At 36.9% G+C, this 16,962-nt stretch overlaps 1 protein-coding gene across 2 annotated transcripts in view; it reads right to left on the bottom strand.

Moving 5' to 3' along the window:
- Positions 1-1,576: 1,576 nt before the first annotated feature.
- NKAIN3 (sodium/potassium transporting ATPase interacting 3) overlaps positions 1,577-16,962 on the bottom strand; it is a 338,160-nt gene continuing 322,774 nt past the window's right edge. Inside the window, exons 6-7 of one of the 2 annotated variants that reach the window (XM_030445567.1) lie at positions 5,571-5,654; positions 1,892-1,995 (exon numbers count right to left, since the gene is read on the bottom strand). In XM_030445567.1, the coding sequence (XP_030301427.1) occupies positions 1,982-1,995; positions 5,571-5,654 (98 nt within the window). In that variant the 3' untranslated portion in view covers positions 1,892-1,981. Of the gene's footprint in view, positions 1,996-5,570; positions 5,655-16,962 lie in introns of both variants that reach the window. The other variant, XM_030445568.1, reaches the window with a different exon arrangement.

Genomic DNA, 16,962 nt, shown 5'->3' with positions numbered 1-16,962 from the left:
CACCTTTTTAAAATATTAGAGGTATAAAGCAATTCACACTGTATCTTTTTCATGATGCTTCAAAAGTTATATTATTCACCTAAGTTTTGTGACAAAACTGTCTTTTTATTACTAAGATGAGGTCTTCAGGATAGAAAAAAGCCTGGTACTTCACAGTATTCTGGAATACAAGGGAAAAGAGTGTATGAGGGAACTCATAAATACCTGAGGAAAGCTGACATTATCTTCATACAAAGCATTCCTCTTTTTGGCACAGTCTGATTTCATGCACAAAGACAATTGGAGGTATACCCAGTCCTTGGATTGCTAGGAATACCCCTAAGGAAGGGTTTTATCTACTTATTGTTTCTGCTGACTTTGTCAGCACACTTCTTTCATACGGTTTCAGAGAAGGTTAATCTATGTTTAAGTTGGGTTTTCTCCAAAGATGGTGAGGTCTTTGATTTGAGTAGCTGAGAAAATAAGTTGATGCAGCACAAGAGCCTTGTCACCTAGAAATGATAGATTCCACCTCCATTGCATCCCCCTTAGGTTTGTATCAATAAAGAACACAAATGCTTTAGAAGGGAAATAATCAAGGCAAGCTGCCTTCTAGCTCTCATCTGCTCAGACTTCAGAAATACATGATTCAAGAGATGGCTGCAAATTTAGGATCTAAATGGTGTTGGACCAGAAATTACCAGCCAGAGACTGTTTAGAATATTAATGAATGAATGGAGTAGACATCTGTTCAACTTCAGGTGATGATAAACATGTTAGAAGGAGCATCCTTCCTGACAGTCCGAACAAAGAAACTATTTAATAAGAAAGCACAAAGTCAGAAAACCCCCCCAAAACCCCTGATGGGGTTTCCACCGAATGCTGTGATGCACAGACTCAGCAGAGAGACTTAACTCTCTGGGGTCTGGACCTGTGCACAGCACTTTGTATAGTAATTAAGAAGAAAAAAACCAAAGTGTTCTGTTAGAAAGACTGCCGGTTTCCAAAAGAAAACAGCTTTGTGTATCACTTTATGCTAGTGGTGACAGAATAGAAAACACGATACCAGAGTTACATACATGTTCTTTGCCTAGAAGTATTTACAAATAACTTTACAAGCTTTTACACACATTTTCAGGTTTGTTTACTTTTAATTTAAGGGCAAAATTAGTCCCCAGAGGCTTCTAAGGCTTCAGCTGGTGCCTTTTACTGTACATTCATGCTTGGCTTCTTCCTGGGAGAAGGGAGGAAATGAGTTTAGAGATGTGCAAATTTACAGACATCTAGAAAGTCCTGGGTGTCAGGGCTCCTAGGGACTGACATCCATAGAGCAGTCATCCTTCTTCTCTTCAAATTAGAGACAGCTACTGGTGTTGGGCAAAAGAGATTAGGGAGGGAGAAGGAGCCATATATGAATTGTAATAATTAGATGCGTACGTTAGTGCTGGAACATCTGGGTGAGAAGAGTCAGACATCAATTCCTACTGCACACAGCAGTTCAAACAATGCAAGGTGCGGACATTGTGAATTCTAAACACAGCACTGAAATGATCTCTTCTACACTGTTAGAATTTGACCCCTGCTGCATATTTTGAAGTCAAAATCACTGTTTACTGACACAATCTTGACCAGGCACAGTACGATTCTATCAGTCAAAAAATACTGACTTTTTGAGAAAGACGTACACTTCTCCTAGATTTCACAGGTTGTTTTGTTTTCATGCCTTAACACTAAATGTTGTAAAAATATTGAAATTTAAAAAGAAAAAAATCTACAATTTACAAGCGTCCATATAATTAAATTATTCAAAAATTCAAGATCATCTACAAGTATCTACGAAATAACAGCTCTGATAATGACACTGAGCCTGTGGGAAGAACAATCCATGTGTCGTGAGAAACGAATGGTGGGTTTCTTCCAGAATGATGAGTCACAAGATTGGTCTTTTCTTCTAAAATATGTTTCTTCAGCTACAGCAGCAGAAGTCTTGAGTCCATGTGCATTACTTACTTCGACCTAAAAATCAGAATATATGAATTACTCATAAATTAGAAACCATTCTGTTTATCTTCTGATTTGAGATATGTAAATTCACGGCAGCTGACAGGTTAATGACTGATGAGCAAGTGCATAAAACACCTCTGGTCACTAATTTCCTCAGCTGCAAAACCCACATATAAGGTCAAGAATAAATAGCTGGGTGTAAAGTGGTAGCTTTGTATCATGACTATCACAAAGGCTAAAAATGTTTGATGAGAAATCCTGCAGGGGGTATGAACATGTCTTGAGCTCACATAATAATAGATTCTTTTTAGCATAACATAATTTAGCAGTATAAGATGTATTTCCACCAGGTTATAAAGTTCAGACATGACCTGATTAAAAATGTGTGTTTAAGCTGGACTTGCACTATTTATAGTCCTTACCACAACCACACACCTATCTATTCTCATGTGACTCCCCGTGAAACATGTTCCCTTGTATAACCTTGGAAAATCTATGGTGTTCTTTCATAGGAATTTTACAGTGTATAGAGTTTCAGGAGAAGATAAAAGTAGGACAGGACCCAGAGGCCCATCACAGAGAGGTCACCTGTCCACTGTAGAGTTTCTCAGACACTGAACCAGTCCCATGACCAAAAGCTAGTCACGTCTTCAGAAAGGCCAGGGACATTCCTTAATTGGGATTATGGATTCAGTGTCTGTCCAGACAAGGTTGTCCAAAGCTACAGTAGCACCGGATAAGACCTACTCATCCAAACATGTAAACTTTAACTTCTGCAACCATTACTACTACTGGTACTACTACCACCACCACCACCAATAATAATGATGATGATAACCCCCCTAAAACAAGAACAAAATGCAGCTTTGTTTTGGTTTTTTCTAATCTCCATGGTTCTGTCTTCTGTGTAGCAAGTGTTACATGAATCACTTCTAATTACTACTGAGTGACCAGGCTGTTGATATTATGCTTGAAATAGATGGAAACACAACATAAACCATGTGCTTTAGTGACAATTAGAACATGATATTTTTCTCTCTGTGCTGTCTCCTGGCTAGCCCACATCTTAATTGAAACAGTGTTCAGGGCCAAGATCCTGCTTATCCTTGTTCAGTAGCCTCATGGAGTTATAGGAAGAATGAAGAGCAAACAGACAAGTTATGATCATTCATATTTGCATTAAAAATGTTTCCGAGAAGAACAAAGTCCAATGTAACCTCTTCTCAAGAGTGGAAAGGAAAATTAATCTTAGACTTCCTAATATATAATAATTATGGTGGCACAAAGCAAACATTATATTGAATATGAGCATTCAACACTACTATATTGTCTTCTACATAGTTTTGATGTGGCCAAAGAACCTTGTATATTTAAGGGGCTATGTTTAGTTAATTTATGAATGAAATAAGGGAAATAAAAGGGATGAGAAAAGGGCAAATATTTCATTTATTAAAAGCATCATGCTAATTTTTCCCATCCCAAAGTGTTAAGGATGGAAAAAGATCTACAACTTTTATTAAGGTTTTTAAATGTATTTAACAAACATTACTCATGTTCAGTTCTAAGAGAACAGAAACAGTTGTTCACATCCTGGATACCAGAAGTCATATTTCTTAGGGCTACTAGGGGTTCTTAAGACTACAGATAGAGGTAGCAATGAAATTATTAAAGAAGTTCAGAATGTGCTGCACAGAGATAAGAATCTGCAGATTTCTGGCATAATCCACTGCTTATTCAAATTGTTTCCAGCAATTTAGCTTTAATTTAGACTTTGATCACAGATATTATTTTTCTTCCTTGCTTAGGTATCATTTCCTCTCTGAATCATTCAGTGCATAAAACCAATAAAGAAGAAGACAAATAATTTTCTTTCCAGTTTTATACCTCTAGATGCCATAAAGAGGCCAGAAAGGGTCCCCAGAGCTGTACAGAATCACAGAATCACTGAATTATCAGAGCTGGAAAAGGCCTCTGGGGATCATCTAGTCCATCTCTCCCACTGACCAAAATCTGCCATCAAAGAACAATTTTTCAAAATCTGTGACTTCTCTACTACAAAAGAAATGGATTTTATACCAACATATTTAAGCCCTTGGTGAAAATGTTTTTTTCTCTCCTTTAGTAAGTTTGCCAGGAAAGTTCTACATATTTATCCACCTAATAATTTAACATAAACCTCAGTGCAAATTTAGAGATTAAAATGTGTTATGGAGGTGTAAACATTGCAGCTGTGGCTTTCTTCCTCATGAGCACCAATTTCACCTTTTCAGTTTAGCAGCTTATTCAGACTGGTTCAAACTCCCTTGTGCTGTCATCTTTCTCACAGAAGATGAAACAAAAGTAGCCTGTAATGAAATATTGCTGAAAATGCAGGTTCCAATGTAGATGAGTTACTTAATTTCATGTCAAATTGTTCATAATTTCATTTTGTTGCTTTAATGTGATATTTCTTCCTCTTGTTACATACACCATCATACAGAGACAAGGTTTTTTATCCTCTTTGGGTCTCTAAATCTACATTTGTTAATTAAACTTTGTTTAATTACTTTGTCCCTGTTTATTTCTATGGACTGAAAGATACAGTATAAATAAAATATCTATTTTAAACATGCAATAATTTAAAAAGTCACAAGCAAAGTTGAGGCTAATATTTGGCTAGCAGTCATCCACTTTAAATTAAAACTCCCAGTACATGCACACATGCATACAACAGGAAAACACTTCAAACCCCTTTTAATTCTGTTAGCTGGAAAGTAAAATGCAGTGAGTCATTACATCAGTTTCAGTCAATTAGCTGCATGGGGGTTTCATGTTGCATTTAAGATTCATGAAAAGCCCGAAGGTAAAATTCAGACAGAAAGCATAAGGGCAACAACTGGCAAGCATCAAAGAATTCCTAAATGAACACCTTTTGTTTTAGCAATCATACTTTGAAATCTCATCTATGTGAAGTTATCTGAGCTTCTGCCAAAATGTAGGTACTAGTAATGTGTCCTCATATAATGATTTATTCCAAATAAAATTAATATGAATTCAAAATTATTCATTGGGCAGCAGAGTTGGAAGAGTCTATAAGAAAAAGTGATTTCCATGGTGGAAGCAAACAAGCAATGGCAAAGAGAGAGTGAATTTCCAGTGAAACTCAACAGCTAGATTTTAAGTTGGCTAGCAGTTTCTCAGCAAAAATTTTCCTTTCAGTAACTAAACAAATGTAAAAGCTTCTGCTTTCCCATAAATGGGTTAATCTCATTAAAGGTTTATGCAGCAGCAGCAGCAGCCATAAACCAGATCTTTTCTTGCTAAAAAGTCTGCAGAGAAGCAGTTCCATCCTTCACCGAGAGCCTCTCCTTGTGTTAAGCCGAGGCACTGCATGGCAGACATGGTGATATCTACAAATCCTTCCTTTGGCAGCTATGTCATCAGTGACAAAATGTCCTCACTCATATGTTTTATGTGGATTAATTTTTAATTATGTTCTAATTATAACCTAATTAAGTTCTTAGTAATCTGATGCCAAAATTATTTCAGGAGGTTAGCTTTCTATCTAGTTAGAAGTATTAATGGGGTCCATAGGACCAGAACCTTACCTACAGGCTTTACAGGCTTTAACTCAACATGTTCCTGGGGGGGCTGTCGGTAGGAGTATGTGTCAAGTCCACCTATGAAATCAACTGAAAATACAACAGTTCCAGAAATGAACAAATGGAAATGAAAATATGTCAACTGAAAAAGAAATATGGACAAATTATGTTAAAAAAAAAAAAAAATAGCAAGCACATGCACAAGTTTGCGTACGAGAAGTAAACAAGTAGGTAAAAATGTTGTGGAAGCTGCTTAAAGAAGGCTTGGTGCCTTTTCTTCCCTGGGGCCCACGTAGTCTTGTGGCTGGCAAGACAGGCTACCAGCTGCCTGGCCAGACATGGACACTCCTTCCAGTGTATGTGCAGTGTGTGAGCATCATTGGATCTGAAGGGTACGTAAACAGAAACCAACATGGGGTGATGCAGCTGCTGCTCTTCAGGGCAATCTCATCATAAATTTTATAATTCACTTTCAACCCCTTTTGAAGTTTTTAGATAAGTAAGAAGAGGAAACAGTTTAGCTTGTGAAGTTAATTTTGCCTAAACTTTTAGGAATCAGTGGATGCACAGAAAGGAAACACAACAAGGAAACCCAAAAGTGGGTCTGCTGAGCTGAGAATAAATAGATGAGACCTCAACATGAAAAAGAAGCAGGATCTTCTCTGGATGAACTTGTAGTGATAGGGAGAATTTTCAGAATTCTTTTCACTTTCTTTTGAATTTCTGCTTCAGAAAAAATGTTGAAGTATCGGTGAGGTTTATAAGAGATATCTGATGAGTTTTGAAGTTTTCAGTTTCTTCTATAGGCATAATGATTTTAAAATAAGACATTTTAGTCTTATTTAGCTTGTAGCTTGTTATTTTATGTAAGATTTTCAGCAGCTTCAAGAAGCCACACTTCCATGATGTCCTAGAAATCTAAAAGAAGGTTCCTGGAGAAGGCTATTTTTCTGTTGATTTAGATCTTTTGTGAAACTGTAGAGAGCTGACAAATTCACAGCATATTAGGATTCTTTGGTCACATGGAAAGAAAACTGCCATATTTTTTTATATGTAGGCATACATTAAAAGTCCCAAAGAGAATTTAGATACTCATTTTATTAATAACTGCATGAGCACCTAGCAAGAAACAGCCCTTTCCTAAGCCCTTTCTGTGCCTTGGGTAAACAAGGAAAGAAGATTGCTCAGCCAGGATGAGGGATGGGGAAATGAGGCTGAAAGACTGAAGGACTACTGAAATACCAGATGAAATCTGAGGAAATGCTTCTTCTGATTTCTGTTTCTTCTCCCCTTGAGTTCAGGAAAGGGACACCTTAGCTGAAAACTGAATGTGGTGTTCTTCAATCAGACAGCATCATCTTAACCATGAGTCTTTTTTCTTAAAACTATTTGAGCAGGACACAGTGCTGAGGCTGGCACAGCCTGAGTGCCAGCCCTAACCTATCTGCACCTCCTGTTCATGCTTTATTTCTATCATGTTGCAGAATGCTGTCACTAAATAAAATAACACCCATCAGGCACTAATGGGACTAAACCCTTCCAAAATATTATTTGCAGGTATTTTTTTGCAAAAGCTGACTTTTCAAATACCTAAAACTGCATCAGTTTTTGTGATAATTTGTGTCTATAGTTATATATTTCAGTTTTCCTTGATCTCAAAAGGGCTTTGTTATTTGTTTTTTACTGTGAGCGTATGATAGAAGGAGTTGAAAAGTATATTTTTGAGATTATTCACCACTTCATAACCACATACCATTCCTCTTAGAAATCACAATCATCATCATCTGCAACTGTAAGAAAGGAGAGAATTTAAAATAACTACTCCTTCTACCAACAAATCTTTTAAAGAAAGAAACTAAGTCAGTGTATATTAATGACTGGCAACATAGACATGTCTTTGTCTTACAAAGAAAACACATTTAATAGCACCATCCAACAAGTTTTGAGATGAGCTGCTCAAAGCTGTTTAATGGAGTGTTTCTCTTTTGCAACCCAAGAGGTTGTACTGTATTACAGCTGAAGCTTGACTTAAATTCATGTAAAGCTAATTCTCAAGGCAAGAAGCTGCTCTAACACAAAAGACAATGGAATGTGCCATTTTTCATTATACACTCTATTTTATGGCTAATAACTCTTTTAATATGAAGGTTTGTCATCAGTTCTTTGAATTATAAGTTACTTCTAATTTTAAAATTTCAGCCTGATTTTTTTACCTGATAGTTTCACCACTTATATCTAGTAGTATGCCAGGACTAAGACCTAAAATGGCCACTAGATATAGAGATTTGAATTGTTTTTTTCATCCAGTATGAAGATAATACTAGGTACATTTCACTTCAAACAGACATCTTAGATATCTAATTTTGATCAAATACTTCAAAACTTTATCTCCACTAAACTTTTAGGATTCATCCACCCCTCTGTTTAGCTGGCCAAAAGTAAACAGCAGAAGCATTTATATAAGTTTCCCAAGGGAAAACCACTACTTTGATGATGATATTAATTAACATTTTTTTCATGGATTATAGGGGATTTCTACCATAGATTCATAGGACTACATAGTTAATTTCAGAAAGTTGCTGAAAGAAAGGTCAATGAAAAAAAATAATTTTCTACTCAGTTCTCTGATTTTGTACATTAAATAATAATAATCCCTGCCCACACAACTTGTTTAGCAGTAGGGATATCAGGTCACTAAACAAGGAAGACCCCATGGAGTCCAGTCATTAGCTTCAGTCACGCAGAGAGAAACTTAAATCCTAGGGAGAGAATTTTTTTAGCACCCCACAGATAATGCCTGGTTTGAGCAGAAACGAGTTATTTTATCTGCAGCTGCCTGAAAAACATGATCCGTATCCCCAGGGGACTGCTCTCTCCTTGTGTCACCTCAGTTTTGTGGTCATGTTGGATGCTTAATGGCCAGTGTGAAATCTTCCTTTAGAATTCACTACCTGCTGGACTTGGAAGTGCAAATTTATGCTGTCTGTCCACTGTGGGTAGTACATTAAAATGTTCATTCACTCACAGCTCATATCAGAGGAACCATTGTCATAATCTGCCTGAGTGAGAAAAAGCACAATATGCTGCTGGCTGAAGAGAGTGTATTCACTGGCATCAGTAATTTCAAGGGTTATTCTTTTCTAGACAGATGACATTTAAGTTTGCCCTGCAACTATTAATCCAGTGTGTTTGCCCATATGCCAGTTAAAATTTGCTTTCCTTAGAAGTCAGTGCAGAAGAATCAGAGCTCTGAAAAAAATCCTTTCTCCTTTCCCACCTCATTTGGAATTCAGCTTCTCTAGCAATGTCCCACTGACCTGCTGGCAAGCCCTGTGCAAGTAGCTGCCAGAGCTTGTCTGCCCACTGGTATATTACTAATTTCTCCTTTCAAACTTGTCAAATTCAAAACATGTCTGGAGGTGCAGGGTATAAACAGAGCAGTGGTATGCATATAGCACAAATCTTAGTACATCCTACAGTCTCTTGGCCTTAAGTTCCTAAGATCCTGTTGATGCTTGCCTCCCATTTTTATAAATGAGAGGAAGCCCCCAAACTGATGGCTTGAATGGTTGGCACCTCCAGCTGTCTCTTTTCCGTCTCTTTTCCAAGAGAGTGGCAGACTAGCAGCTGCATGAACATGTGTTTTTATGTACAGAAGATTTTCTTAACCTATGGGTTTCCAAACACTATTGCATTGAATTCTTTTCCTTGTGCTGATTTTTTTTTTTTTTTTTATAAAGGTCAATATCTTAATACAATTACATTCATTACAAAAAGGTATGAAAGTGAGGAAGGAGAAACCAGGCCAGGTAAGAAAAGAAGAAAAAGCCAACAAGAAAGATGAAGCAAAAACTGAGGGATTGATGATAACTCAGTGAAAGACGCATAAAGTCCAAGCTTTGGACTTTCCGATGTTTGCACTTGTAGTTTATGCAAACTTTCCAGTTAAGCATATTTGATTGGTTTTTTGTTTTTTATATATTTTCAGTTGCCTTCCATTTTCAAGAGACACATTATTCTAATACCCTTCACTGAACCAGCCAGAGTGACCCAGCTGTCTGCCTGGAGCCAATATTACCCCTTTTCCCTTCTTCATATTAAGTCTGAGCACCTAAGCCTTAAGTCGTGGAGCAGAGGAACCACATATTCCTTTGCAGGATGCCAAGAATAGCTTCTTGTTTATGAAGACAACTAAAGGAAAGAAAACATGTGCAAGACAATTAAGAAAAGGAGAAGAGACTTTAGTAACCACATGTGGCACTGTGATTGCTGCTCTCTCTCTGTGAAGCAGTAGCAGATGGCAATCAGGTTAAGACAGGATAAAGTAGTAGAATATTAGTAAGAGGCAACCTTCTACATAAGCTTTTATTATCAGGAGCTGGAAGGGGAATAATTCAAGGTTCCACAATAATTATTCAAATTTCACACCAGATTTTCCTCTTGGTTTTCATCCAGTGATCATAATCTCAAAAATTGCCCTACATTGTAACACATGAGAACCACACTTCTCTGCAGGACTGCACCAAAAGAAGTATCCTCTCACAAGCTGCCTTAAAAAGAGCACTAGTACAGAAATCTTAACTATGATCTTTGCTACTGAACTCTCTCCTAACTTTTTCAGTGTTGTGACATCCAAGATTGCAATGTAGAATATTCAGACATTTATTATTCTTCAGAGATTTGACTACCCATCAAGATGAAATAAGTATGAGGATTAACAAAGATATTAGGAAGTGAAAATGGTTCAAACTTTCTTATTCCAGATAACCAAGTCATTCCAAATATGAAAATACATTTCCAAAATGTTCTCTGTGTCATGCCTTTGAAAGCTATTTACAGCCATACCACCCCATTACCAAAGTTAAATGACAGGCTAATTACAGTTTATTTCTTAAAAGAATTATTTTGTAATCACTTTCAAGTCATTAAAGACTCGTTGCCAGTAAGTGGTGAGAGTCCCTAGAAGAGTACATAAGAGCACATTGCACACAATGTCAATAGAGAAAACACTTCTTCATTGTTAATTATCACCAATTTAGCATCAGAAAAGAACTTAAACTGCAAATATATAAGAATTCTTTAGGCTTGAGTGAACGTCGATTTTTCATGACATTACACTCTCTATAAACTCACATTCAGTTCTTAAATTGATAAGGAATAATTTTCCATTTTACTTTAAAATGTAATACTCCCTCTAAATACATAGTGGAGACCAACCATTTTAGTAACAAAACCAGCCTGGGCATCAAACATCCCATACATTTCAGCATTGCAAGCTACAGCTGATGTTATTCATCCGCAAGACCATCCTAGCATGATATTTCTGATGATGCATTTTCTTCCTGTATAGATCACTATTCTAATCCTCATTTAATGGAAATACTGATATCTTCATGATAATATTTTTGTTTTAATTTTTGTCTTGGTGACCTAAATATATGTCTAAAGACAAATAATTAAACGACTTGCCATTTATTTTTGGAAACAAGTGTATGGAAATTGTATTGTATATAAAGATGCTATTGCTAGTCCTACAGTAACATGGTTTTAAATACAGTGAAGGGGAGACCTCTTTCTGCCTATAACCAAAGTAAATTACAAAAAACTCCAATGACAACTTCCTAGGTAATTTACGGATCAGAAAATTAGAAATGTGAAAACTCTTAGCTCACTGGCCTTTGCTAATTACTGATTTTCTTTTCTCTGGCACCTATTCTGATCTAATCCCTTTTGGTGCAGAATGCTTCAGGATTCCTTCTTTTCTTTACTGTTAAAGTTCCTATAGTGCCTATAAACAAATTAAGCTAGTGAAGGAAAAATCATGCGCAGAAGATATTAAATGCTGGGAAAGTACACCTCCCAATCACATTCACACATTACCAAGAGAGAAACTGTGACATTTAGCCTTTACAACACATACCCAGCCAATCCACTAAAATGGAAGCTCAAGAAGTCAAGAGTAAAGGCTGTTGTGCAGAAGACTGCAACAGCTTCAGTCCCACCTCCAGACTCATGATCTCCATGATAAATGCATCCAAGTTGGCTTCAGAGGAGACAGAACTCTGAATATGCTTTTTGAAGTTATGCCTTGATCTTTTATGGTAGCCTGATTCAGGCATATGTGTTATGTATTAGTGTGCCTTTATACATCTGCTGAGCTTGACACCACTAACTACAGAGGTCTGTTAAAAAAACGTTTTGTGCAGATGCTGGGACTGACTGGAATTGATCTGCTCCACTTACAGTTCATTGCTAAGTGGCAAGGTAGTTGTTTTACTCTGTCAAGTTGCTCCTTTACTTATCATCTGAGTCCCAAAGGGCTCTATTTCTTACCCCTTTTACTTTGTATCCATACCAATGTCTTTTTGCTTCAGTTATCTGTCAGTACGATCCAATTACTTATTTTTGAGACAAAATTTAAGTATATCTGCCCAGCTATTATATATCCATATATATCACAGCTGCTGTTTCTAGCCCTAAATGCACATCACAGATGCTTAAGTATGTGAAATTAATGTCCCCTTATGTAACACAGTCCCTGTTCAACTCTATTGAATAATTAAACATGAACTTCCTAAAGTAAACTATCTACAAAATCAAACGTGTGACATAAAGCTATGACTTTCAGAACAGTAGTGACATTTGGAGGGAAGGATTTGCATGCATAGAAGAAAGTTCCCATCATCCATTCACAATAGAAGAATATTAAAATATTTTAAAAATTTAGGTTGTAGGACTGAAATACACCTTTTTATCACTCAGTGATAGATTTTGTTCCCATTTTCTAGGGATGGAAAACTGTTCCTGAGCTTTGATGTTATTAACCTCTCTGACATGATACTGCTTCACAAATTTGCATCTTGTCTTTGAAAGAGTGACCAGGAATGCACCAAGGATGTTCAGAAGGACATGTCTGTGTGCATGGCACAGCACAGGACATTTCAAACTGGCAAGGAGCTGCTGATGTGCTCCAAAGGCTGAGCCTGCAGTGAGGAGCATTTAATCAGGTGAGTCCTCAAGACAATGAGGAGAAGGCAGTGATAAGGACAATAGAAGCCAAGCAGAATCTGCTGCAATTCAAGAAGCCAGGTATTTGGCTAAAGCTCAGATGGGAATCAGAGTTCTCCAAACACATAAACACAGACCATAAGGGAGGAAATGTTATAAGCCTCTCATGCTGTTCTATATGACATAGTAACTTTCAGTTTTCTGTTTAAGTGTGCTATCTTATAATCCAATTAATTCTACCTTTTTCTGAGTTTTGTGTTGTGGTTTTTCTTTGGGATTTGCCTACAAAGAGGAGTGTGCACACCTGCTTCAAAGATCTGACTGTCTAAAGTTCAGTCACAGTCAGCCCATGTTGCAATTTTTCTTGTATTTACCTTATAGCCCTATATTCAAGCCTCTGGGTTAAAATCTGTTTAACATCTCTACTCATTAATGTCTTTTGCTGTCAGTTAAGAGAGTCGTCTTCCTCTCTTGACCCTTCCTTCTTTTATTAGTAGCTGAGGCCTAGGCGCAGAACTGCCATCTTTAATTTGACAGACCTGACATATGACCTTGATGATCCTGCTAAAATGTGTGATTCCAGAAGCCTGAGAGGTCAGGTAATGCTTTTGCAGAAGAACACTGATCTGGTGAAATTTTCCACTTTATGATATTAACCATCTAAACATTGTGTCACATTGTATTCCATTTCAGATAAAACAATTTCCATTTCCAGACCCTCTTTCTCATTTATCATCATGACTTTGTCCTTATGACCATGGGCAATACTCGCTGCAGAAAGTCCACTGCTTCACATGACATTTGCTCCTTAGCATGGGGTGTTGTATTCATTCCTTCCTCTGTGACCCCTGATTACTGCTACACCACACTTAACTTGAGGAATTAGACCTCAAAACTTTCTCCCACACATCTTCCAGGATTCTGGTTTCTTTAAAGTCCAAGATACCTTTTTTCCTCTGATAAGCAGGCAACACTGCCCCCAAGCTCTGTTAAAGCCTTCCCCTTCTCTTCCCAGCAGAAAATCCCTCAATCTACTTCTTTAACTAACCAGCAGGTAAACCAGTGGTCCTGCTGTGCCTTCTCTGAATTCAAGTCTAGAGATCAGAAAAAGAAATGGATAAGCTCCATCTGTGATCTCTAGATACTCAGTCTTCTCTTTTCAATCTTTTATATCTCTGTAAGAGCATAAACCAGCATGTTCTTATCTTCATTTGTTCTTGCTTTCAGTTTTTCAAGACTGGAAAGCCAGCAAAATAACCCCTCTGTCAGCCAGTTTCATGCCAGGTTTCTCTATCCCCAGTAAATACACTATCAAGTCCTCCTGCCCCAGAATTTCTGATCACCCAGTGTTTCAAAGACATGTGGATGTACTCAGTAAGCCTGCTATTTAATCCCTTTCAAAAGCAGCAATGAGCACTCTGTCTCTGAGTGCTTCTCTGCAAATGGAAACTTACTGCACCTCAGAATATTATTGCTTTTGCCCTGCTTTACCTTCTCCTTCGAGTCATCTCTCAATATTTTGATATTACCATCTCTGTCATCATCTCAAATTAGGTCCTCAAAACACAAAAATATAATATGACAGCATTTTCAGCTTTAGCAATAGAGCTAAAGACCATAAAATATTACAAAATTGGAGCTTACAATGGCTACTGGTCCTCTTTTATATGATGGAGTGAAAAAAGAAATATCACGAGTATCAGCAAACATGACTAGGAAAACATTTTCTCATTGTAGAAAGATGGCATCATTTTATCTTAGAGAAAAGATGTATTTGCAAAAGGGGGATAGAGTCTGTAAAAGGATTAATACTAATTTTGGAGCTACCAGTGAATCAATCTGATAATGATAAAGAAAGATAATGTAATACTGGTCTCATCAATAAAAAATCCTCTCCTTGAGGGAAGATGAAGTAAAAAAATACACTTTTATGGAAACCTTGTAACTCTCTAATCTCAGTCCTCCATATAACACATTGTCATGAAAAGGAGGAAGAAAATCCTGAATAGAAATCAATGCCAAAGAATGAGTCATCATATAAATGGTAAGACTCACATAGCATTAATTGATTTTACTGCAGCTAACCTGTAATATTAAGCAAAACCCAGATGTACTGAGTTTAAACTTCTGCTAACAAAACCAACTGTACATTTCCTATGTCAAGGCAAAGAATGTCAAATGAAGCTTAAAGTGACTCCAGCTGTGACCTAGATCACAGAGCACTGGTAAGAGAAAGATTTGTTATGATACAGAGCCAGTAAAAGCACATCAGCAACAGAGACTGAATACAATAACTAAAATGTAAGCTTTTTGAAAAATAGTTTTTTTAGGAGGAGGCAATATATTTTATTTGACCAACTGGCCCACCTGGAAAACCATGTCAGCTATATCACCCAATTTAGTGAGATGACACTTCTTGCTATAAATCTTGTTTCTCTTTTACTCTGAAATCGTTGAGGCTATTGAAATAGTGCAACTAGAAAATCTGAGAAGTACAACATACAAACAACAAGTCCAGGTTCACTAATAGGAGGCATTTAGAAAGGTTATTTTATGAAGGGTTAAAGTGTGATAGAAATCTGGGACAAAATGAAGAGAACTAAAAAATAGGTTATAGAAAAAATTCAACAGGATAAAGAAAAGGGTTTAGGAAAAAAAACCCTTAAATTAGTTTTAAAAAGTTTAGTATCTTGTTCTTTGTATTTATCCTAAAAAACCCTTGTGATACTTGCATGGATTTTTTTCTTGCTATGATTTTATCAACAATCAACATTGCTATCTTTTCCTTTTCCAAACAAAACTGACAACTGTTCTTGGTGGAATATTCTGGTTGCCTTTAGATTTACAGCTCAGATTTTCAAAGATGGGTAAAGCTGTGGGTAATTAATTCCTATTTCAATTGTTTTATTTTGTCACATTTTGAGAAAATCTATATTACCAAGTAAAATTAAGTTTCAGAATGACCTGACTGTCATCTCAAATTTATGTTTTAGCTCACTGTACTTTACTTACTAGTGCTGGTTACCTATCTGTCTTTGAATTTATACAGTAGTTTCTTTAGAAAGGAGCTGTTTGAGTAACCTCTAAGACTATAATTTATGATTGCATACCCTGGCATCCATTACATCCAATGGGACCCATAGTGTATGCTTTTTACCAGGGATACTCCCTGAAAAAGAAAAAAAATGAACATTTTTTTCTTTTTAATGCTGTTTTTCAAAGCTTAGTATTAGAAAGGAATTGGAAATAAACCTGAGCTTCAGGAAAATTTAGTGGCAATCTCTTGGCTAAGCTTCTCTGTATGGATCTGTTTTCGCTTTTGAGGCAATTGTTTGTAAGGAAAAAGGGAGGACATTTCTTTTTTCTAAAAAGAAACCTCATTGTCAGTCTGTCAGATCAGACACCAGTATAAAGCATAAAGGACACTGAGAACTCTGGCCACCTAATTCATCCACAAATCTCCTGAGTGTGTCAAACAGGTTGAGATATGAGTAACGGGGAAGCCGGGGGAATATTTATCTCATTTGTTACTGTTCAGCTCACTGAATCCATAGCACATAAACATTCCTTATCAACATATAACCAAGATAATTTATGGCCCAGGGCAGAGCCTGATTAATCCTCAACCCTTCTTGGGTTGATACACCATCTTACCATCCAGGTACATCACTCACACCAGGCTCATGCTTGCCACACTAAAGGCAGCAATTATTAAAAGACAGATCTAGGTGTGAGGTGCTAACTGGAAAATCATCGCTCAAGCACAAGAACAACGAAATACTATTACTTAAGGTGTGGCCCAGAAATCAGGGCAACCTGTCAGCATGGAAGTTAAGACTTGGGGGAGATGTTATTTATATAGAGGGGTGTGAGCCTGCAAAGTTTCTTTTCAAGCTCCACAGATTAAAGCAGACACAAAGGTGTTTCAATTTAGAAATTAAGAAGATTGGTACTGGAAGTGGAAAATGGATTTGTAAGGAGTTGTCATTTTAATGGAGAAGCTGGGTGAAAGGCAGGGACAGGAATTGGCAACCTTAGAGTTATATGTGATATCACATGGAAAGCTGGGGAGAAGGAGCTGGATGCTGGAGTAAGATTGGTTTAACAGAAGGTGCAATTTAAGTAAAAAAGCTAAGGTGTGGCAACTGGGAGTTAGGGTAGCATCCATTTAAAAGCAGATTTAATTCAAACAGAAAGGCCAAGGACGTGGAAGGAGGAGACTAAAGCAAAATCAATATTAAATTAGCTAAGTAAAAGCTTGAATCAAATCAGCTAGTTAAAAAAAGGGCATACTTAGTATCTGAGATTAAGGAAGTAATGCATGGACCTAGGAAATGTCAAGGAACTCTCCCTAAATGATTTATGCCCTCTAATCAGAATTATATGTTCA

This window comes from Calypte anna, chromosome 2 (genome assembly GCF_003957555.1).
Source record: "Calypte anna isolate BGI_N300 chromosome 2, bCalAnn1_v1.p, whole genome shotgun sequence".
NCBI lineage: Eukaryota > Metazoa > Chordata > Aves > Apodiformes > Trochilidae > Calypte > Calypte anna.
This window is presented reverse-complemented; position numbering and strand designations above follow the sequence as displayed.